This window comes from Mesocricetus auratus, unplaced genomic scaffold (genome assembly GCF_017639785.1).
Source record: "Mesocricetus auratus isolate SY011 unplaced genomic scaffold, BCM_Maur_2.0 Super-Scaffold_100006, whole genome shotgun sequence".
NCBI classification, from domain to species: Eukaryota; Metazoa; Chordata; class Mammalia; order Rodentia; family Cricetidae; genus Mesocricetus; species Mesocricetus auratus.
Genome location: NW_024429190.1, coordinates 16,636,571 through 16,661,349, shown reverse-complemented (window position 1 = coordinate 16,661,349; position 24,779 = coordinate 16,636,571). Strand labels below are relative to the sequence as shown.

At 43.1% G+C, this 24,779-nt stretch overlaps 1 protein-coding gene across 8 annotated transcripts in view; it reads left to right on the top strand.

The window, feature by feature from the left end:
* The window catches only part of Tbc1d14 (TBC1 domain family member 14), a 108,171-nt gene that overhangs the window by 72,483 nt on the left and 10,909 nt on the right, over positions 1 to 24,779 (top strand). For 6 of the 8 annotated variants that reach the window (XM_040746987.1, XM_040746988.1, XM_040746989.1 and 3 more), the window contains 8 exons: positions 893 to 975; positions 4,981 to 5,098; positions 6,321 to 6,427; positions 13,019 to 13,099; positions 15,054 to 15,148; positions 19,110 to 19,181; positions 19,830 to 19,958; positions 22,787 to 22,896. In XM_040746987.1, the coding sequence (XP_040602921.1) occupies positions 893 to 975; positions 4,981 to 5,098; positions 6,321 to 6,427; positions 13,019 to 13,099; positions 15,054 to 15,148; positions 19,110 to 19,181; positions 19,830 to 19,958; positions 22,787 to 22,896 (795 nt within the window). The remainder of the gene's footprint in view (positions 1 to 892; positions 976 to 4,980; positions 5,099 to 6,320; positions 6,428 to 13,018; positions 13,100 to 15,053; positions 15,149 to 19,109; positions 19,182 to 19,829; positions 19,959 to 22,786; positions 22,897 to 24,779) is intronic. The other 2 variants (XM_021226450.2, XM_013112510.3) reach the window with 2 other exon arrangements.

Genomic DNA, 24,779 nt, shown 5'->3' with positions numbered 1-24,779 from the left:
TGCCAGAGTCCAGAGGCATTTTCCACCGGATATGGATAGCTTCTCTGTGCATTTGTATGGAACAGAGCAAAGGAGCTACAGAACTACACAAGTTCTTGCTCTCATTGCTGTGGCAAAAGAAGCTCAAGGGTTCAAGGGTTTATCTTGTCTCGTGCTTTGAGGGTATAGTCCATTATAGTTGAGAGAGCATGGTGGTAGGCATGTGAGGTGCTGATGACATTGCATCAGCAGTCAGGAAGCAGAGATAATGCTGGTGCTCAGATTGCTTCCTCCTAGCTTTTGGAAAGGTGTCACCCACATTCCTTCTTTAAACCAGTCTGGAAATACCCTCACAGATACACCCAGAGGAATGTTTCTTAAGGGGTTGTACCAGACAGTGTGATTAACTATCACAAGAGCTGATCTGAAACTGAGCACTTAAATTGGCATATAATATATGCTGTGAGGTCATCCTGATGCAAGGGCCAGCTGTCGACACTTACTGCTTTGCAGTCAAATCCGAGTTTTTGGAGAATAGGGTGACTTCTTTATCAACATCTTTATAGCCCAGGATTTCACAGTGAGTATTTTGCTTTGTAAGAATTATCTTTGTAGGGAGATAGCTTGGTGGTGGAGCCCTTGGCTACTGTGTGTAAAGCCCCAACTGAGCAATGTAGCGTATACCTGTAGTCCCAGCACTTGGGAGGCTAAATTAGTAGGGTCTCCTGGGCTATGTAAAACTGTCTCAACAAAACAAATATAGTTTTAGTTTATGAAAGAACTGTAGTTTTAAATAATTGATTTTTTTTTTACTTTGGGTTTTACAACTTTTTGCAATAGTGCTTCAGGGATTTTTTTCTCTCTCAGACTTTTATCTAGTTGTAACATGCAAACCTATTTATTTCCTGTCAAGAAATCTCCCAGCAAAACCAGCTGAAGAAGCCCAAAAGCATAGACAGCAATATGAAGAGATGGTGGTGCAGGCCAAGAAACGAGGTACTGTGAAAGCGAGTCAAATTCTGTGGTGTGGGTGTTTTCTTCTTATCTTTTGGAGCTCTTTAACTTTATCCTTGATGAAGGTTTTCATACTTTGACATGTATAGTTTTTCCATTAAACAAACAAATAAGAATGCTTCTCTCCATTCCTGGCAGCATAATAGTCCCAAATGAGAATAGGGTGTGGTAACCCAGCGCTTGGGAAGTTAGATGGACTCTTGAGTTTAAAGCCAGTCTTTGACTAGACCCTGTCACAAAGAACATGTAGACTTACCTGAGAAAAGATAGTATAGGATAAGAAGTGTGTGCTGGAAAGAATTGGCACCAATAGTGACATGCAGCTGTTTTTCTCTCCTTGGACTGTTGTTTTCACAAGATGTAAGTGGATTTGATAAGTTCCTTTGCAACACACTTAATGTCTTAGATAGGGTTTCTATTGCTATGAAGTTACCATGACCAGAATGACTTTATAAAGGAAAACATTTAATTGAGGCTGGCTTACAGTTTCAGAGGTTTTGTACATTATCATGGTGGAGAGCATGGTGGCATGCAGACAGACATGGTACTGAAGAAGGAGCTGAGAGTTCTACATATTGATCCACAGGTAACAGGAAGTGAACTGAGACACACTTCCTCCAACAAGACCATACCTTTTAGTGGTGCTACTCCCTATGAGCCTATGGGGCCAATTACATTCAAACTACCACACCTAAAAAGCTAGAGTACTATGACTCTAGAGTGTTTGTTTTGTTTTTTGTTTTTCAAGACAGGGTTTCTCTATAAGCCTTGGTGTTCCTGGAACTCTTTTTGTAGGACTTTAGAGTATTTAAAGTACATATGATAAACAAATGGAATATCATTCACCCTTTAGAAGGAAATTCTGACACATTACAAAATGATTGAATTTGATTGATCCAAAGTGAAACAAACCAGGAACCAAATGACAAATACTATGATTCCATTTCTTTGGGGTTCCAAGAGGCAGTGTATTGAGATCCTTTTAAGTAGAAGGGGATCTACCCAGGGAGGGACAAACAGAGAATTAGTGGTTAATGAAGACAAGTTTGATCACAGAGAAGATGAGAAGCTCCTAGATATGATAGTGATGGGAGTGCATCATGGTATGAATAAATGTTATGAAATTATATAGTTAAGTTGATTAAAATAGTAAATTATATGTTATGTCTCTCTATCATAAAAAGCTAACTGTCCTCAAGTATCCATGAGTGAGTGGGTTCTACAACCTCTTGCTGTTGCCTGGATCTAAGTTGCTCAAGGCTTGTTTATAAAATGGCATGTACTGTGTACCTATAAACTTTATAAGTACATCTTCTTGTATCCTTCAGGTCATCTGTAGATTTCCCACAGTAGTTGTATGCTATGTAGATATTTATCAGAGGATTATTCAGGGAATATGTTAGGAAATCAGTCTGCACATGTTTGATACAGCCGCTGTTTGATTAGATTAGTCTGAGGCTGGTGAACCCATGGATGTAGAAGTTACCACGGAGTAAATTAAGGAAATTGTATATATGGTCTTCCTCAGAACTGCTGCTGGTAAATCAAGAGTAAATGCCAGGGGCTGGAGCCGTGGCTCAGTGGTTGAGAGCACTTGTTGCTCTTGTAAAGGACCCAAGCTGAGTTCCCAGCACACATATGGTGACTCACAACCATCTGTAATTCCAGTTTCAGGGGTTTGATGCCCTCTTTAGACCTCTGAGGGTGCCAGGCATATACATGATATACATACGTACATGAGGCAAAACACCCATATATATAAAATAATAATAATATAATAAAAAGAACACTGCACAAGCTGTTAAGAGTAAGCTTAGGGGTCACATTCAGAAAGACTGGGTTGGGGACCATGATTGTTCTTGTCATACATTCTGTTGTTTGATTGGATGGTTCCCTAGACTTGTATATTTTGTGTTCATTGAATTCTATTTGGATAATGTACTTTTCTAGAAGAATAAATTATACTCAATGTATTTATTGAAGGATAGATAGCATTAAGTGGTGTATATAGTCTATGGGGAGAAGGGTATGGTAGAGTATACTTATAATCTCAGCAAATCTGGAGTAAGAGGAAAATGATGGGTCAACCTGGGCTACATATCAAGACCCTGAGTTCAAAAATAAACCCATAGAATATGAATTGAGTATCAAGAGCAGACATTTGCTGTTTGCCCACACCCCCATCTGTGATCTGTGTGAGTGTGTTGTGTGTGTGCGTGTGTAAGTGCAGCACACGTGTGTTCACATAGTGGCCAGAGGAGGCCATCAAGTGTCCTATCACTGTCCATCTTATTCTTTGAGTCAAGATCTCTTGCTGAACTTGAAGCTTGCTAGACTAGTAGCCAACAAGCCCTACCAATCATCTTGTGTCCATGTTTTCCTCAGTGCTGGGGTAACAGGCATGCATAGGACCATACTTAGCTTTTCTATGGGTGTAGAGATCTGAATCCCAGCCTCATGCTTTTGCAGCCAACACTTAACCACAGAGCCATATCTCCAATTCCTCCACATGGAGTTTACTTTCTTTGTGGCAAAAGTAAGCCATTGTGCAAGAAAGTTCTCTTGCCTCAACTGCTGACCGTATGCTGTCCAAATTGAACAAGCAGGACACAAGAGAGAGTGCCAAACCTTCAAAAATCTGCTTCATAGAAAAGTCTGTCAAATATTCTAGGCCTTTAGGCCAAAGATGGAACTTGGGTGACTGTCCAGGTAGCCAGTTGTTCTCATCATTTTTCACATTTTTTTGGAAGTTGCTTGCTCACACTTCCCATTACTCAGTTAATATTATTTCCTTCTCAGGTCCCCGAGGGAGTTGAAGACTAGATATAGTTATAGTTTCCTTGTTTACTAGACTCAGAAAAGAAACTCAATAAAGAGGTGTCATGTGTAAAAGGTTGAGAGATATCAAAAGATAATTTGATAATGCAAATTAGTATATAAAGTGAATTAATTACAACACTTTGGACGCATTAAGATAGAATAGATAATGGAGTATTTTCAAATGCAAATGGACTAGACATTGTTGATGTATTTATTGCATGTATATATTGTATGTAGTTATTGTTCTTATTATATATAGTTTTTCTTATATGAGTTATATAGACATGTGTTGATATTTTATGATCTACCAAATAAAGCTTGCCTGAAGATCAGAGTGCAAAGCTAGCCACATTAGTTCGCCATAGTGGGCAGGCAGTGGTGGCACATATCTTTAATCCCAGCACTTGGGAGACAAAGGCAGACAGTTCTCTGTTAGTTCAAGACTACCCTGGGATGCATGAAAGTGATCCAGTCTAAAAGAGAAACAGTTCACACAAAGGTGATCCGAGCACTTAGAGTGACATGCTTTAATCCCAGGACTAAGGAGGTGGAGAGAGGAAGGTATATGTCTGGGTGGAGAGAGGAATATAAGGGGGTAGGAGACTGGAACTCAGGGCAGTCTAGGCAGAAGGCAGTCTGAGGAGCAGTTCAGTCTGAGGAACAGTGCAGTCTAGGCAGTCTGAAGGATCACCCCTTTGGTCTGAGCATTGGTAGAGGTAAGAACTCTCTAGTGGCTACCTGCTTTGCCTCTCTGATCTTCAGCATTAATCCCAAAATCTGACTCTTGAGTTTTTATTATTAAGAACAATTAGACTGGATGGTGGCAGTACATGCATTTAGTTCCAGTACTCGGGAAGCAGAGGCAGGTGGATCTCTGTGAATTCAGGACCAGCCTGGTTTACAAAGTGAGTTGCAGGACAGCCAGGGCTACAAAGAGAAACCCTGTTTTGAAAAACCACACACACACACACACACACACACACACACACACACACACACACACACACACACACAAAGCAAAAAAACAACTAGAATTTGTGCTACATCTTCACTGCTATTTTTCTGATGTTTTTGCACCGTGATTCTTTGTGAAGAATCACAGAACTTGTAAGTGGTGAGTACTGGCTATTCATTGTTTTTCTTCTTTATTTTAATTATGATTTATAGAGCTTAAAGAAGCCCAGAGACGGAAGAAGCAGCTGGAGGAAAGGTGCAAAGTTGAAGAAAGCATAGGAAATGCTGTTCTCACCTGGAATAATGAGATCTTGCCTAACTGGGAAACCATGTAAGCATTGTCTCACTGATGCTGTTGAGTGTGGCCACTCCTTTCTTGAGTCTGTGGGCAGCAACTGTAGTTGAATGAACACATTGTGAAGCCTTTGATAAAATCAGCTTTTGTCTTGGTGCAGTCCTGTTGTTCCTTGCTGAACATGGTGACAGCATCTTCCAGTTTATCTTTTGAGAACCTGAGTCATGCTTGCAAAGCTTATGCCTGTGTCACTCCATACTTAAAATTTGGTAACTTTTTGTGAGTCTCCATATGAAATTTGAACTAACTGTGTACCTAAGTGGACAGCCTTCTGTGTGAGATGACCTGCCCTGCCTCTGCAAACTTCCCTGGTACTACACCAACAGGAATTGCTAACCTATAACATCTGGAGCTTTGTCTGCCCTTTCCCTGTCTACAGTGTCCTGGACCTCTATGTCTTTCTCAATTCTGTTTTTTCTCTAGCTCAATCTTCCCAGGGAATTTACTCCTTCCCCCAACACCCCTCCCCCAACTCCCTGTAGAAATTCCTTTGAGTCTCCTGGAACAGTCTCCTTGAGCATCTGTCTCTGTCTGAGGGTAGAAACCACTTATCTTTGATGTCATCCTGCAGTGTCAGTACAGAGTTGCACCCCACAGTGTCTGGCAGCTGTGGAATCCTCACTTCTGAGGGTCTGTTGTACATCTCATTTATTCCTGTGTGGCCAGCACAGGCAGGATCATCGTGACTTACTGACTTGAATGACTGTGTTGTTCAGAAGTTCACAGTTAGCATCCTGTCTACAGTAGTGTGTGACTGTCACCTGGTTCTGGGCTGCCCTATGAGGCTCCTTGGAGCCTCCTTCCCTCTACACTTGTGTAGGAGAGAGCTGACAACATGCCTCCCCTATGCCCAACATGCTTCCCCAATGCCTGCACTCATCTGTTCACAGCTCTTTACAGTCCTGTAGGTGATCCCTCTGTTTCCTGTCCGTGTTTTCTGCTCAGAACGTCCTTTCAATCCTTCATATGTGCAGACTTCTACCAGTCACTCTCAACCTGGTTCTGGAAGGTTTCTTGGCTCTTTGTTCTGTGACATTCCCTTCACAGTGCCTGGTTGTCTGGTTTTCAGTAGACCCAGAAGGGTGAGCTCCCAAGGGAAGGGACAAGTGGGTGAGGCTCGTGTGCAATAAGCCATTCTCATCTTATCTCATCTTTCTCAGAGAGCAAACTCAGAAACTCGTGCTTCCATTCTGTTCAGGTGGTGCTCTAAGAAGGTTCGAGACTTGTGGTGGCAGGGAATTCCTCCGAGTGTGAGAGGCAAAGTATGGAGCTTGGCCATTGGCAACGAGTTGAATATCACCCACGGTGAGTGGCTTGCATGATCCTAGATGTTAAGGATAGTCCTGGGGTTCTGGGACTCCCTTGTGTCACTTTTGCCATGTTAGAGGGGTGGTAACCACTGCCATGAAGCCATGGTGAATATGTCTTTTCTGAGAAGGTCTCTGGGTAGTGGGTTCAATACTGGCTGCTCCCCTTTCTGGAGAGGTCAAAGCAGGTTTCTTAAAGAAGAGGACAGCAGACACAGGGCTCCAATTCTCAGTTGGAGTTGGGTAGACAGAATCTCTTCTCGGAGTCAGACAGGACATTAGAGGTGGTTAGGTACTTAGGGTACCCTTTGGTGGTTTTGTTATTGTTTGCTTGCTTGTTTTGTTTTTGTTTTTTTTTTTTTTTTAGCCCTAGAGAAGCTAGGGCTGGTATCATTAGGACATTAAGCTAATACGGGAGGGAGGGAGGGAGGGGAAAGAGGGAGGGAGGGAGGGAAGGAGGGGAGACCCTTCCTTGAAGTTTTTAAGTTGTTTATCATGTTTCTCAAGTACTTAGCTCTATAGGAGAGTGGTTGACTAGCATATGCAAAGCCCTGGGTTCGATCTCTAGTACTGGAATTTTGAGAAAAAAACATGTGGGCATGGTGGTATACACCTTCACTTGAGAGGCTGAGACTTAAGGGGTGTTGGGAGATTTAGGACAGTTTGTCGAGTGCTTAGCTTGTGTGTGCTCTGCCACACCAGCCTCAGTTCACTTCTGTCTCTAGTGCCCTGTTGGGTTCTGGATGTCAGAGTCCTAGGAGCACACAGATGAAACTGAAGCCTTGATACAGGGGAGTCCCATTTCCTTCCGTTGAAAGTAAGCTGCTCTGGCAGGCAGGCCTTCCTTCTTCCTGTTATGTCCCCGTGCCTACCTACACATTGAAATCAAGTTGCTTTTCCTCTGGTAGAGGCTTAAGTTTAAGGCAGATTGCTTCTGCCTCACCCCTCTAGTTAGGTTATTGTGCTCATCTTGACAATGTAGCTTCTCCCATGACTGTATGTAGCTGTCAGTTAGGTGATGATGACTGATTTCCTTCAAGAAGGATGGCAGTGCAGGAAACCTTCTTCTCCAAACTGTAACATGAATAATAAAAACCCAGAGACAGATATTGGGGTTCAAGCGGAGGATCAGAAAAGGAAAGCAGCCAGGCACTAGCTCTAACCTCTACCTTAGACCAAAATGGGTGATGCTGTCTCCATGAATTTTCAGAGTGCAATCCAGACTACTCTACTCTCCACCAAGTCTCAGACTGCAATCCTCTGAGCTTCTGTCTCCTCCCACCTTATAGTCCTCTCTCTGCCCAGACATATTACTCCTGTCTCCGCCTCCCTAGTGCTGGAATTAAAGTTGTGTGATCCCAAGTGCTGAAATCACCTTTGTGTGAGTTGTTTCTCTTTTAGACGGAATCAGTTGTGTGTAGCTCAGTATAGCCTTGAACTAACAGAGATCCATCTGCCTCTGTCTTCCGAGTCCTAGGATTAAAGGTATACACCACCACCCCTGGCCTCTATGGCTAGCTAGTATGGCTGCTAGTGTTAAAGGTGTGTATCACCACTACCTGACTCTATGACTATGGCTAGCTTTGCACTTTGATCTCCAGTGCCTTTATTGAATCATAAATAATAAAACACCACATCAAACTCCTTTTCTGGCTAAATCTGTTCCTGCAAAAATGTTCACTGTAAGATCTTTATTTGAGAAGATGTGTAATATGTGATTTGAAGTAGATCTTAGCCTCTCAGAAGAAGAGGTGAGAAGTTGCTGAGCATACAAAGATCTGTGTGCTTGAGTCTTCTAAACTCTACCAACATTTTCTGTATGGCTAATTGAATACAACATGTAGTGTTTGCATATTTAATTTTTGACTCTCCCTTATGCTTGGGTTTAATTTACTTAAAGTAAAACCTGTGATGGACTAGATGACAGATGGTGCTAAGCAGCTTCCTAATTGTGTATACATCTTGCCCATTTACCTGTGCCTTGGTACTAGCTCACTCTGTCATATAGTGTATGTCTTTCTGCAGTGAATGCGACATCATGTCCATTGTCCCCACTATAGTGACCTTACTGCACTGTTATCTACTCTGTCATTTGTGCCCAGCCTAATCTTCTTCACATGGCAGGCCCCTGTAATGAGCATTCTTCCCGCCAGCCTGGTCCCAGAGCCACATCAGTCCCAAATGAACATGCAGGACACTCTATTAATTATGAAGCTGTTGGCCGTTTGCTGTGGTTTCTTGTTGGCTAGCTCTGACTTAATTATTAACCCATAACTGCTAATCTGAGTATTTTCACATGGTCTTCTCTTACCGGAGAAAGGGTCTGGACCTCTTACTCCTCTCTCTTCCTACGTGGTGACTGACTGTGCCCATTTCCCAGAATCCTCCACCTCTCCTAGTCCCACCTATCTTGCTTTCCTATTTGCCAACTGTGCTTTATTCATCAACCAATAAGACAAACATATACACAGAAGACCATTTCCCATCATCTTCTCTTGGCCTATGGGCTGAAGATGGATGCCCCTGTCCAGATAGCGAGATGTCTCTGTCGATTCTAGTGTTTGTGTATTATCCTTCTGTGGTCTTTGATGGAGGTGAAGACAGGTAGTTATAGTTATAGTTTTCCTTAGTTATGATAAAAAATAAGCTACATATAATGACTTTAGACTCACACAGATAAGATAGATGATAGAATACTTTAAATCTTATTAAATGTTAATGAACTAAATATTGTAACTATAGTTCTTACTTGATAACTGTTTTGTTGTATATTTTACTATGTTAAAGTTAAAACCATTCTTTTTATTTAGACAGAAAAGACGAAGTATTTGTTGAGTAAATAAAAGCACTTTAGGAACTTGCTTCTGACCTCATCTTACTATTTTTCCCAGCCAGTCTGAGACAGTGCTCTTGATCTGTTGGGTGCCAAGCACCAGCTGTTGTTCACTACCTCATGTCTTATTTAACATCGGCTGTGATGGTTTCAGGCAGGTCTTGGGGCCTCATTGTCTTCTTGAAAAGGTTAGGCACTGTGCCCTGTATCTGTGGCCAGTGTGTGTGGGATCAAGGTTCTCATTCCACTTCTGCCTGGTTCTGAAGTTCATGTTCAGACTTGAAAAGACCCAGATTTTTTTTTTCTTTTTGTGGATATAGAACTGGAAACTTACTGAGCCTTACTGGGTGTCCAATAGCACTACTAAACTTTACTCTGGGACAGGCATTGTGCTCCTGTTTATATCTCATGAGGCATTGCGGGGGGGGGTAGTTTGACAACAACAAAATCCAATAACAAACAACACCAACTCCTCCTGATATAAACAACATGCACATAAAACAAAACACCCAAGCCTTACTCCCAGGGAAGATAGGCTTGTACTTTGAAATTGGGGCTGATGGCCTGGTCCCATGGCTTAGCAAGTAAAGGCACTTACCATGCAAACCTAGTGATCTATGTTTGATCCCTGAAACCCATATAAAGGTAGAGGGAGAGAACTCACTCCACAAAGTTGTCCTCTGGCCTCCACATGTATGCTGTGGAACATGTGTGTCCCTTCCCCCATCACACACATATGTGTTGCACGTCAGTAAGTAGAATTTTAAAAAGAGTTTGTAGGTGGGATCCTGAGATAAAAGTATAATCATTCTGCTCCATCTGCTATATATGCTGACAGTAAAACTGGAGGAGATTCTGTGAGCTCAGACATGGACTCTTCATTCCTAGGTGGCCAGTCTCTGCTTCTAGCTATCACATTCTTCACTTGTGATGTGGAGGCCTGATGGTCACATGCCATGCAGTTGTTTTGTGTACCTCCTCTGAGAATGACAAAAATGTTTTGAGCAAAACCCTGATTTTGGATTCCAAGCCTGACTTGCCCACTAAGGAAGTCTTAATAGTCTGAATATGTTTAGTTGCAGGAAATTTCCAATTGTTCAGTTTTTAAAAAGAACAAAGCTGAGGGTTCCCAAATAAGAACATGCCCACCTCCTGGAAGCTGAGTGGGCAGAGGTCCCAGCCCATGCTGTAGCCCCCCAGACCATCCTGTAGCACCACCCCCAGCCCTGGACACCTTTGTGTTTCTTTTGGATAACAACAATACATAGATGTATGTCACAACTGTGCCATTTTGCCATGGCACACAAGTATAGTTTGTATACATATTAGAGCTGTCACAAGACCAGAATGGAATCATTACTCAAGACATTACTTGCTTTATTATAATAGTGTCAATAGAATGAGTTACACTTAGTAAAATGCATGAAGGCACCTGTGCTTGGCTTTACCCTGCAGAGTAAATAATGAAAAAGGTAAAGTGGTAAACACTCTGCCGTAGTCTCAGTGAAAGGCAGTGATTTGTTAGCATCCCTCAAAGAGAGTATGAGAGCTGGGGATCATACATGCCAGAGGTACAGGGAGTAGGCGTGGTGGAGGAGCTGGGGCACTGAGACAAACCCAATGCATGGGACATGGATGTACCCAGGAGGTCTATGTGTACTGTTGAGTCATGAGCATGGCTTGTGCCCCAGTGGCCCAGTCTGTCAATGTGTAGTGGTTATTTGGAAGCTGAAGTTATCTGACTTATTAGCAAACTACCTGGGAAGCAGGGCTACTGAAACACAGATTCTGAAAATGGAAGAGATTTGGAGGCTTACGGCAATTTTCTGACGGCAAGAATACTTGTTCTTTGAGAGATCTGCCTGTTCAGGGTACTATTTCCCACTCCCAACCCCCTTCCAATAACAAGATGAGGAATTCTGTGCCATATGGGATTATTTCTTAATCCCAGAAATGATAGTTCTGAAAGTTAAAATTCTGAATATTGAAATCCTGGAAACTGAATTTCAAAAACAATTCCCGTGGAGAAAAGGCTACATGAGAAGGCCAGATTCTCTGGAAGAATTGATCATGCAAAGCAGCAGGGTCTAAAATGCCAGTATTCAAAAACAAACAAACAAACAAACAACAAAAACCATTTGTCTGCGGTGGTGTTTCTCCAAGCTAATGACATTCAGTAGCTTTTCAGGAACTCAAGCAGCATTTGCCTGAAGAAGTCAACAGTTACTTACTGGTTGAAAATAATTATGTGGGATACTTCTAGAAGCTGGCAGCAGTTTTACAGGATGATCACTGGAACTGCTTCTGCAGCTTCTGCTTCTGTGGTTTGTTGAATGCAAGTGGAATGGGTGCAGGAAGTATGGTGCACATGTCACAGGGAATAGTCATGTCTGTGTATGGTGAATCATAGAGGAATTTAGAAAATGAACATGGATATGTCTCCAAGGAGAACCATGACCTAAGGAAAGAGCAACGTGGTGTACTGTGTCAGCCGTTATGGGCTACCTCCATGGAGCTGCCCATATTCTACCCCTGTAAAATGGTTTCCTTTATAAAATGTCCTTTACTCTATTTTGTTTTTAAGCCCCCCTCCCAAATTGTCAGCATTTTTTGCAGTTTGCTATGCTGTGTGTGTGTGTCTGTGTGTGTTTTAAGATTGTACTTGACTTTTATTTTGGGGGTGTGGTATTTTGCTTGCACATATGTCTGTGTACTACATGTGTGTGGTGCCTGGAGAAGATGACATCCAGAGAGGCCGTCAGATCCCCTGGAACTGGAGCTAGCAGATGGTTGTGAGCCACAGTGTGGGTGCTGAGAATTGAACCCAGGTTCTCAGTCAGTCAGTGCTCGCTCTTACTGCGTAGCCATCTGTCTAGCCCCTGTGCTCTGTGCGTTATCTTCATACCACTTTCAATATGCCAAGTAAGAAATTGTATATAAACTTTAGATTGCCCCAATTCATTTTATGCATTTCTTTTGGATCCTACTGTGTGTATGTGTGTTACTACGATGTTGATTGTGTGCAGATAGGACATCTGCATTTGTAGAACATTCTCTTTGGGTGACTATATGTGCAATGGTAGCCTATCTTAGTTTTGATCAAAGATTTAGGTTGTCTGACCCAGTGTTTCACATGGCCAGTTAGGAACCTTGGTGCCCAGTTATGAACCATAGTGATAGTTGTTCATACACTTTGCTTTTTAGCATGTTTCTGTGTATATAGGTCATCTGCTTATGATTTAGACATATAATGTCTTTTATTCACTGTGATGCTTACAGCTCACACTGTGATGCGCATAAAGTATTCTGTTGTTTTTATGTTTCTCAAATCCCCCTCTTGATGTAAGTAAATGTCTTTAAATTTGTTTTTTTAGAATTGTAATTTTAGGATTTGTAAGGATTTCAACATTTAAGATTAAAGCATTTGGGGTTGTCTTTTGAGATTATGTCCATCCATCCCTTAGTCCATAGATGAGCTCTGTATCCAGGGCATTGGTCTGGATACAGAGGTAAGCAAGAGTCTTTGACCATCCAAGAAAGTCAGAGCAAGGCATGAATAAGTAGCTGCATAGCAGAGGAAGGCACTGGGTACTGTGGCAGTGTTCGTGCTCTTCCATTGCAACTGGCTGTCTTTAGGCAAGGTGCTTTCAAGCTAAGCTGGGAGGAGTCTTGGTGAAGGATATAGTTTTATGTTCTTCTCTGGGTTAGGGTTAGGGAGCATGTGTAAGTAAGACTCACCAGAGGCTTTTCTTTCAGAGCTTTTTGACATCTGTCTTGCTCGGGCCAAGGAGCGGTGGCGATCTCTCAGCACTGGAGGCTCAGAAGTGGAGAACGAAGGTATAGCTCTTCCCTCGCTGAGCAGTCACTCACAGCAGTAGTACTCCTCACCAGCTGCAGTGTGGCTTTATGGACTGTTAAAAATGGAGAGAAAATAACTTTTAAGAGAAACAAAACCCCACAGTTCCTGCTCTTAACCAGCTACTTTTAAGTAAAGTTGCCCAGTAGCCTGGTTCATTGAGTGTTAGAGGTGGCAGCAGTGCATATCTGTGAGGTTATGGAAATGCACACAAGAACAATACCTCTGTGGGTAGGCAGTATGACTTTTCATGCTATCTTGTACTGGAATTTAAAAATACGTAAAACATTATTTATGAATATTTGAACATAAACTTACTATTTTTATTATATTTTTTAATTGACAAGATTTTTATGCCTATCATGCACAACATGTTTTGAAGCATTTATAACACTATGATAAAAATGTAAGTAAATGTCATTAAGTTTTTTAAAATTTAGAATTATATTTTCAGGAATTTAGACGTTAGGTATTTCAACTGTTAGGATTTATGTATAAATCTAGGTAGTTTATACTAGGTAGTACACATTACTTCACATAGATTGCTCCCTCTCCTCTCTCTACCTCAGCACTGGGGATGGAGCTCAGGGCCATCCTTTTGGTTTTTTTGTTTTGTTTTGTTTTGTTTTAAAGATTTATTTATTTATCGTGTATACAGTGTTCTATCTGCATGCATCCCTGCAGGTCAGAAGGGGGCACCAGATCTCATTACAGATGGTTGTGAGCCCACCATGTGGTTGCTGGGAATTGAACTCAGGACCTCTGAAAGAGCAGCCAATGCTCTTAACCCCTGAGCCATCTCCCCAGCCCTAGGCCATCTCTTTTGTTACTGATCTATGTCCCTAGTCCTTAGTTTAGGGCTTTTTTAAATAGGGAAAACAACTTTCCTCTGTTCTCAGTTTCAAGGATACTATGTATAGTATATAGCTATATATATATATATATATATATAGCTATAGCCACTATTTTGTAGGGATTTTCTTTTATCTGAAATTTTGTATTTTTTGGCCAGTATCTCCCTCCTTCTTGCCCATCCTCCCCTGCCTCTGGTAAACCCATTCTGGCATCTTGTTTCTTTGAGTTCGATGTTTTTAGATTGAGTCCACAAATGATATCGTATAGTTCTTTCTTGTCTTTCTGTGACTGGTTTATTTGTTTGGCACAATGTTCCTCAGCTCATCTGTTGTCCATGTCTGCTACCTTTTCTTCATCTGTTACCCGCAGACAGCCATGCACACCCAGGAGTTTCGTGACTCCTGTGCATAGTGCTGCAGTTACATGGAGATGCCATCTCACTTCCTTCAGCTGCACACCAGGAGTGGAATTGCTGGATCATACTTTTAATTTTTTGAGGCAACACATAACAAATTCTCACCAGGGATTCTTTTTTTTTTTTTTTTTTTTTTTTTTTGGTTTTTCGAGACAGGGTTTCCCTGTGGCTTTGGAGGCTGTCCTGGAACTCGCTCGGTAGACCAGGTTGGTCTCGAACTCACAGTGATCCGCCTGCCTCTGCCTCCCGAGTGCTGGGATTAAAGGCGTGCGCCACCAACGCCCGGCCTCACCAGGGATTCTTTAGGTGAAACAGTCATCTTTGTTATGATTTCCCATGCCTGGGTTCATTGGGTGCATTCCCCAACTTGCATTTATTTTCCTGATTGCTGTTGATGACAAGTAATATCTAACTAGAGTTTGATTTTTAAACTCTAGAAGATAATCTTATATTCTGGCTGGTACTGTGAGGTACTTTGGTCCCTGGAGTGAGATGCTGCACTTGCCATGCACTCTTCATGAAGGTGGACACTGTGTAGACGAAACATAACTCACCTGTGCTAGCGAAGACTTTCTTTATTTCACAGTATAAAGCTCCAGAGCCTGGTAATGACTCCTGTTTGTCTAAGGAGTGCAATGACTTTGGCTTTTTTTTTTTTTTGACAGATGCCGGATTTTCAGCAGCAGACAGAGAAGCCAGTCTGGAGCTTATTAAGCTGGACATTTCTAGAACATTTCCTAATCTCTGCATTTTCCAGCAAGTAAGTGGTAGGAATTTGTCACAAGTGTTCTCTGTTTAAGTTTTAGGAATGCTGAGCCGCATATATTTGTAGGCTGGTTTGAAAGGTTAGCTAGGGTTTTGGTGGGAAATTAGGTTGGTGTCACTGACAGTGCATTTAGATATTTAAAATCAGTATAATTGGTTCTTATTAATCATATATCTGTTTTAAAGGTTTGTTTTGCATGCCAGAACCTCAGTAGGTAGTGCAGAGAGCTTATGGGTAGTTGTGTTGTCAGAATGTTCCTCATGCTCTTCTGATTTTAGGACTGTACGTAGCTGTGTCCTCTTGGTAGGAGCCTCCATGTGATTTCAGGGAACTGCTGAAAGTAGGTTCAGGAAGGAGTGCCTCATAGCTTTGATGTAGCCAGGATGGTTGGCTGAACAGAGGTGGTGGGATTTCTGAGATGATGAGCCAGGAGATAATCGGGAATGAACTCTTGTTTTTCTGGATGTTAGTGGAGCTAGAGAGGTCTCCCCTCAGTCATTTGGGCTCTGACTAGGATATCTGGCAGTAGATCTTAGAATCTTCTCTCAAGGCTTTGTGTTCTTTGAGCGAGGAGACATACACTCAGAGGTCTCCTTTGAGACCTTCCTCCTGAACTAACAGTATCACCAGCTCTCTTCCATAATATTTCTACAGGTTTCCCTTTTCAGTACTCACTGTTTTATTTGAGCGTCTAGCGGCCCCCGGGGGGAGCTGCCCTGCCTGCCCTGCCTCCTGATACTCCTTGCCTGTTGAACAGTATTAGAATTTCCAGTTATGCACCATGATTCCCAGCTTGCTTACATGGCTTACACATGATGGCTTGCTGGGAAAAGGTGGTGTCACAAACCGGGATGAGTTGTTTAAATGGCTGCAAAATGAACAGGCCCAGAGCATCCCAGAGCATCGGGTTTAGGTGGTCTTGGGAAGAATGTGGTTGGGCGAACAATCTGAACAATCTGACAGCACAGGAGAGTCAGTGTCCCCTTCTGGAGTATGGAGAATCAGAGGTCACAGAGTGAACAGTCTTGTCTGTGCATGCATTAGGTTTAATTAATGTAGTCTTGCAGAGAGCATGTGCCTAGTAGAAGCACAACTGGAACAGAAATGTTGGGACCCTGTTCCTGTACAAGAATCAGTGTAGAGGACACAGTTGTGCCTGCAACCTCCTTAGAGGGTTTCTCTGTCCTGATGGATACAGAACTGGTAAGGACTGCTTCTACGCTAGAGCAGAGTATGTTGACTCTGGGACTCTGATTTGTGGCTGAGAATCAGGCAGCTAGCATGATGTGGCCAGGCATTAGGGACTATCCAGCTTCAAGGGCAGCACCAGTCTGAGTACTGTGGGTGCTTAGGGAGGGGGAGGGTCAAGAGAAGTCTTTGGGTTCCAGTGACAAGGTTGTTGCTGTCTCAGTGATTCCACAAAGCAGGGTCTCAGTATCTAGGTGTGGAGCATCTTAATTCAGCTGGAAATGTTTGCATTTGAGTCTTTAGGACTCTTTCAGTCAAAGCTAGGGGAAAACTCTATAAAGCTGTTCAGAAGTACCATAAACCCTGGGAGTACTGCCCAGGCTTGGTGGCATGTGTGGATTCAGCTGGGCAGCATCTTCTGAATAGTCCTTTCTCTCTTAGAAGGATTGTCTTTCTCCTCTCAGCACACTTCTGTAGGCTTCAGCCCATACCACACCTTGTAGCCCACTCCCTGATCATCTCCTTAGAGGCCTTCTGCTTGCTGACCCTTTGGGCCTTTCCTCCTCAATGGGGCTCCTATGACTCCAGCTCTGAAGGGGCTTAGGCAGTGCTGCTTTTTGAAGGGGGTTGACTTTGGTCTCAGAGATTTGGGTTTCATTCTCATCAGTTGCCTCCTTTTTTGTTTGTTTGTTTGTTTTTTTGTTTTGTTGTTTTTCGAGACAGGGTTTCTCTGTATTGTTTTGGAGGCTGTCCTGTAACTCCGAAGACTAGGGTGGCCTCCAACTCACAGAGATCTGCCTATCTCTGCCTCCTGAGTGCTGGGATTAAAGGCGTGCGCTACCAATGCTTGGTTGCCTTCTTGTTAGTAGTTTGGTCTCAGGTAAAACATTTGATCCCTCTACCCCATAATCTGTTCATCTGTGACTGGGAATGATCTATGCAGCCTTAAAGCCTTGTTCATAGTGTTTGACTTAGAGGGAAGCCATCAGTGCTATACTGGCTGTTAATTATCTTTGACTGTATTTGAAACTAAACGACAGTGGGACCCACCAAACCCTTCGCACTTCAGGCAGCCCAGAAGTGGGGACATGGGAGTCTTCAGAGGGAGCTCATGGTGCCTGATCTCTTGACTGCCAGGGAGAAGCTTTGTACCCTTTCTCATTGGTAGAAGTAAAACCAGAGATTTTACAGGGAAGCAAGTAGGACTGAGAGCATGGCAGGGCAGGTGTCCCAGCATGTTTCTGAGGGTCCTGCTGTGCTGAGGGCCAAACCTCAGGGCTATGGAGCCCTAAGAGCCTGTGAAGGCTCTGCAGAGGCTGAGGCTCAACTTTGCATTACTGGGTTTGAGAGGGCTTCTCCTGAAACATGGTCCCTAAATTCTGCTTCAGAAATGTTGAAATGAAGAGTCCCTGGTGCTTACTTGGGAGCAGAGGGCGAACTCTAAAGAGAGGGGACATGGAAGCTCTGTGGTCCTTTCCAGGTAGATTGTTCTCTCAGGATTCCTTTGAGACCTCTTTGTTCAATGGTTTTTGGTTTTGGTTTTGGGAACGGATAGCGTTACATGTAAAGGCTGAGGGAAGAACCTGAGAACCCAGCACAAGCAAAGGACACTCAGGAAAAGGAGCTGGCACCAACATGAGCGGTGGAATGACAAAGTGGAAAGCCCTTTAAGGAAAGAACAGTATAGGTTCTCTCAGTCTCGGATCACATAGAATCTCTCTACAGTCACTCTGGTCCTCGAGTAGCTTGTGGATCTGCCTCCATTGTCCCCAGCCCTGTATCCCCCCCCATTGTATTTTCCTTATTTGGCTCTTTGTGCTTTGAAAATGTCTCTTTAATATAGCTTTTATATATAGGTGAGAGTGCAATGGTCTCTGCTGGGAGTTGTGGCGTATACATGTAATTTCTGCACTGAAGAGGTTGAGGCAGGGATTTGGCTCTCCTTGGCTATACAGTGAGATCCTATTACCAACTAACCAGCCAACCAGCCAACCAACCAACAAAATAAAAAAAGAAAATGTGATCATCTGGTTTTTGTCATTCCTTTGTAAGCCACCCAAAGGCACCTGTGGAGAGACTTCATAGTCATATATGCCAGAAAGAATATTTATTCCTGTGTTATATGAGGGCATGTGGTAGATTAAGGCACTAGGAGCTTCATTTAGGTCCAGCCAGTTCCTTTAGAGTGTCTCTGGCATACTAACATCAGTGTGGGACAGCTCTGGGTTTACCTCCTTGTTGCAAGAGCAAATGGGAGTCTTAGCAGGTAGAAGGGCTAGGAGAGCACTTGAAATGGAATCTACTAGGAGCTTTCCAAACCTGCTGTTGAGAAAGATGCAGAGGGAACAGAGTGATGGGCAGAAGAGAGGCAGGAAGAACCATACTTGTTGTGGGCACAAGGCTAAGTCTCAGCAGTCTTGTCACTTGCTGTGAGGAGTCTTGGCCACCTGGTTTACGTACTGAACTTGGAATAGAACATGATTCTATAACGTGAGCCAAAGGAAGGACATTTCTCGAGGGTACTGCTCACAGCTAACCCTTTAGCTTTTCTAGAATAGCTTCATAGACAGAACTGCAGATTTCTCATTAACAGCAAGTTAATAGCTCATTTATTAAATTGCATAATGCATCTAGAGCTGCTCAGCAAAGTCCCTCCTGTATGATCAGCAGGATGACAGTGGTGACAGTAGCAGCAATGGTATTAGATGCTATTCTAAGGCTAACAGTACTTATGCATGTGTTGATTGTGGCATGTCAATCCTTTTAGGGTGGTCCATATCATGACATGTTGCACAGTATTTTGGGCGCTTATACTTGCTACCGGCCGGATGTGGGTTATGTAAGTGATGCTTTCCAGTTTTTTTTATTATGTTACAGTCTATAAAGAAAGTCAAAGCATTTCCCCGCTCTCATATTTAATGCTATCATGACCTTTTGAAGAATATGAAAAATCTTGAGATAAATGGGTTGATTCAGTTTCCTTGGAGAAATTGGCTTGACATGGCTACTCTGTGGTATTCATCAGCACATTTTAACTAGGTTTGATGTTTATTTTTTGCATGTGATTTACCCCCGAAATTAAGTAGAGAAGGCTTTACCATTAACCATTTTTCAAAAGTGTGCTGCTGCTAAACAGATGTGTATGTATGCATGATCTTACTTAAACCTGCAAAGTTCATACATGTGACCACAACCCAGCATGGCACATACCAGATGGCATTATTTCAGATGTCAAAGGCCTAAAGTGTGGTTAGCTTATGATTTTCCATTAGAAGGGGGAGCAGATGGAGGGAGAGAGCAGGTGGCTGATAGGCAAAGCTGTGGCTCTGGGAGGGTGGGTCTGATCTAACAGGGTTTATTTAGGGAGTGAATGGGTGGCTGTGAGGGCCTTTTTAATGGGAAGGTGTTTTGGTTTCTCTTAACACGTAAAAACTGCTCTGACCTTTGTGGCCACATTAGTTAACATAACGTTTCTCTCCTTTCTCAGGTTCAGGGCATGTCCTTTATAGCGGCAGTGTTGATCTTGAACCTAGATACTGCAGATGCCTTTATTGCTTTTTCTAACCTTTTGAATAAACCCTGTCAAATGGCATTTTTCCGAGTGGACCATGGCCTTGTGAGTATGCTCTGTGTATGTCCCAGCACCATGTCTTTATGCAGCAAGAACTACCCAATCATTCTGTCTTTTCAAGGCATGATGGACTGTTTATAATGAGAAATGCATGAACTTAAGTATAGAAACATATAGTCCATTTCCCCTTGTATGAACAGATTACTACATTCTCCTAGAGAGACAGTGTGTCTGAAATGCTATATTCTTTCAATGGAGGTGGAGCGTGAGTCCTTTGCAAGTATGTGCACTTTGTGTTAGGGAGATATAACAGCAGTACTCTCAGTTGAATAGAATACCTGAGGGCTGATGTGTGCTGCTACTCAGAGGGAGATGTGCTCCTGACCATATTCCCTTACTTCAATAAGGCGGTGGTTTAGAGTGCTGTGTAGATGGCCTTTACCATTGGTGGCCGTTAAGAGACCCCCCACATACTTCACAGCTGAGTCCCCTGCATTGTCCAGATGTGGGAACAGACTGAGGAGGGAAGTGGCTTGTCCAAGACATGTCTGGTACATGGGAGAGCTGAGGGTTGAATCCATTCTGGGTCCTAAACTTTGTTCTTACTGGAAGAAAACTCGCTATTCCATTAGCTTTTAAGTTGGTGTTGCTTTGATTTCCTGGTCATTAACACTATTGTATCAAGACCTCAACTATTTGATGGTATATGTCAACTTGGAGCCCTTCTTCCTTAAATGTCTTCAGGATCCCAGTAGTCTTTGTTCTGAAGCTGCTGCTCACTCTGACTTTAGGGGGGAGTGTCAGGGTTAGGGTCCTTCAGGAAGATTGTTTGGTATTCCATTTCTGTAGCTCAAAGTGGCTTCAATACAAAGTTCTTATAAGAATTGGTTCTGAGGCCAGGTGGTGGTAGCAAATGCCTTTAATACCAGCACTTGGGAGGCAGAGGCAAGTGGATTTCAGTGAGTTGGAGGCCAGCCTGGTCTACCAAGCCAGTTCCAGGACAGCCAGGACTGTTACACATAGAAACTGTGTTTCAAAGAACAAACAACAACAACAAAAAGCCGGGCATTGGTGGCGCACGCCTTTAATCCCAGCATTTGGGAGGTAGAGGTAGGCAGATCTCTGTGAATTTGAGGCTAGCCTGGTCTACAGAGCGAGTTCCAGGACAGCCTCCAAAACAATACAGAGAAACCCTGTCTCGAAAAAAACAAAACAAAACAAAACAAAAAAAACAAAAAAAGGTGGTTCTGAGAAAAATCATATTTGTGAGCAAAGCAATATGCATAGAGATTATTATTTACAATTGTAAATATGAGAAGGGTTTTAAATGGGTTGGGGAAATGGGGTGATAAATGAAATCTGCCAAGATCCCTAGTGCAGCAGTGACTCACTGCTGTATAACGAGTGTGAGGTAGACCTAGTGCAGCAGTACTCTGTGTAGCACTGTTAAAAAGGGATTATACCTCAAAGCAGTAGCGCTTATGGACAGGTACTTCATGAATAGTATTTTTGTCATTTTGTTTCATATTTTGAGGCCTGGTCTTACTATGTAGCCCAGACTGTCCTTAAACTCCTGGTCCCCTGCCATAGTTTCCTAACTGCTAGTATTACAGGGAATACTACAGGCTTGGCTTGTTGCTTCTATGCTTAGTTTTCTTCACTGAGCAGTATAGGGACCCTTTCATAAGCAGATAAAAAGTTTCCAAGAAAAGAGTGAAGTCTTTAGGAGAGATTCTCACCTTTGAACAGCTTGATGCTACTAACCTACTGACGTTATATTGCCTATGTATTAGTCCTAGGAAGTAGTTCCTGAATGTCAACTTAAATTTGCTTTGTTTTGGAACAAGGTCTTAACTGATAACCCAGCTGACCTTGAATTCATAAGCCTACTGTTTCAGTCTCCTGTCTGCTGGGGTTATAGTTGTGTTCCACCATGTTGAGCTTTAATTTTCTCTTTCTATATATAGAAAGATGGTACCCGTTTTTGCTAATTTTGAAGACCCCAGCTTTCTGTCTTTAATATGGAATGAGGAAAGGGAGAAGCAGCTTGTTAGTGTTGAGTGGGACCTTTGCTCTGGGCAGCATGACAAACTTTAAGCCAGATGACTGCTGTAGGGCTTCCTGCTCATTGAAGGCTTCTGCACACTAATGCCACCCCATCCCACAAGTGTCCCTAGACATGGCCTCATGTCCTGTGGTCTACATGAAAATGAGTAAAGGAAGTCAGGGTTGGGCTCTGCCTCGGCACTTGGTGGATGATGAGTAGAGCAGAGTCGCCAGCCCAGGCATGGTTGCTCCCATCCAGCAGAGCTCTTCTTCCTACATATTGATTGCTCCATGCTGTTTCTCCCCCCACCCTGCTTCTTTCTTTTCTTACAAAGCTTATGAGAACCTGGCCTGTTGCTGCCTCCTTGCAGTGTCTTCGTTTGCTGTGGTCAAAGGCTTACATGTTTAAGCTGGAACTGTGTTGTCCTTCCCTCAGACTCTAGTCTTGTCTCTTCCTCTGTGAATGTGCTAGACTTGGGCAGCAGGCAGCTTGCTTTCCCAGGTTATCTCTCACAATGCAGCTGCAACCTTCATAGCATTACAGGCCGTGGTTCAAGTCCCAGCTCTACCATGTACCGGTACTTTGCCCCTGTGTGGCAAGTTAAACAATTGCTCTGGGTTTCAGTGTCTTTCCCTGTAACTTGAAGGAATGATAGAATGTGGACAGAACTGCTGTGAGAAGCTTAGAGACAGTATTATGCTTATCTACTTGTTACCTACCTGGGTAACAATTATTAGATTCTAAGTGCGCAAAACTCTTGACTCTTGTGGATTGGAAACTCGTACTGATAATTAGTTTACTAGTGTATTTAACATTGTCTCCCTAGATGTTGACTTACTTTGCTGCATTTGAGGTATTCTTTGAAGAAAACTTGCCGAAATTGTTTGCACATTTCAAGAAAAACAACTTAACTGCAGACATCTACCTAATTGATTGGTAAGACTCAGCTTTCTTGCTTTCCAGAGCACTTCTCATCCCTTGCCTGTTTTCCTGTTGTCACTGTCACTTTCTTGGAGGACTCAGCTGAGTCTCCTTGCCCTGCTTCCCAGCTCCCCTCTGCCTTGAATGCCTATTTATTTTCCAGGCTCTTTGTCCCAGTGACTTGACTGACCTTCTAGACTCCCTCAATGGACCTTCTGTTTTTAAGGCACTATTGCCAATCCATTAAATGAGATGTCTCTAGGCAGCAAGTGCATGCCACACCTTTTACTAGAAGTCCACTGATAGGAGCTTGAGTGAGTGTGGAAGGGAGAAACAGCATGTGAATTTCAGAACTTGAGTCACTGTGCTGCCCTGTAGGAGAGACAGATAGAAGGGGAGAGAAGAGGTGATAGATCCCAATCTAGGGTGATGGGGTGTGGGAAACAGCATATAGGGGCTCAGAATAAGCCAGAGCATAGCAGCTGGGCTGGTGGCATTGGGGGACATCATAAAAGGCTGAGGATAAGGGTGGGGAGTTTGGGAAACCAGAACATCTGAGTCTCAGAGGCCAAGCTGTGGGCCACAGGAGATGATTGACAGCCTGTGCTTGTTGTATAAGTCAGCTCCAAGCAGCCTGGGGGGTAGGAGCTCCTGGGTGAGAGCTCAATGAAGGAAAGCAAGGCCTGATGGAGATTAGGGAGAGGAGTCATTGACAGATCCTAGGAAATGTGTTGTGGACTTGCCAGGGGATCATGGTGTTTGTGATAGTACTGATAAGGGATTGCTTGTGTTAGCGGCTGATATCTGAAACACAGAGGAACAAATTTGACTTTGAGCATGAAGATTTTATGGGAGATCTAAATAGAAGTTTCCTGAGACCTGTAAGTAGGAGGCTCCAGAATTGTGAACTGAAACAGTAGATCAGTTACATCTCTGCACAGAAGTAGTTGTGGTCATAAAGAGAGGATGGCTGTCACCTTCAAGTGCACCAGGTTGAGGGCCAGGTAAGGGACCTGGAGACCTGAGTGCTGCAAGGAAAAGTTGTCATGTGGTAGAAGAGTGTGCTTCAGGACCCTTGTGCCCCAGCCAGGCATGATGTACTGTGCTATGGTCTACAGGGGCCAGGGAACTCTTCTAATTGTGCTCCTGCAGAGACCATGATAACTGGCTATTCAAGGCATTTCAGAGTGACTACTCTGTCTTGGAGAAGGGGCTTTTTGTGAGGAGAGATGTCATTTGGCCAAAAGGCCCATCTGAACTGCAACACTACCTCAGAGAGGAAAAATGAGCTCCTCTGCCACCCTGGACAGAGAACTGGCTGGTTTAGGTTTCTCCTCACTTTCTTCAGGAAGCAAGAGGACTTCTAGATGATAAATAAGTACTGTCCAAGCCTACGTCAAATCACTCAGTAGAGCAGACCTGTCTACATCCTTGGGAATGAGTGTCAGATATCCATTGTGTTGCTTCTGCCGTAAGCTGGTGCCTGGTTCAGCATGTATGAGGGTTTACACTTGTATATGAAGTCACTGGCGCTGATATAGAATGTAAGCACCAGGCTTAGATGGGCCATCATTGGGAATACTCAGCTGTTCTGTCTGCTTGTGCTACACATAAATGTTTGGAACATCCTTTTAAAGGGGTCCCTTTGTTTAACAGATGATTTTTATCCTCCCATGAACATTTGAGTGCACAGATGGCTCCTTGCCACCCTGAACTTTGTATCTATATTGGACTGTCAACTCTGAACCCTTAGATCTCCCTTGCTTAGAGCTCAGAACAAGAGATCATTAGAAGACAGACTCTCCCCACAACTAGAAGCCTAGACATCTACCTGGTTCTATTGAAGCCTTCCATAGGAATTTTAAGTTTTAGGCTAGATTCTATTCAAATCTTTTTTT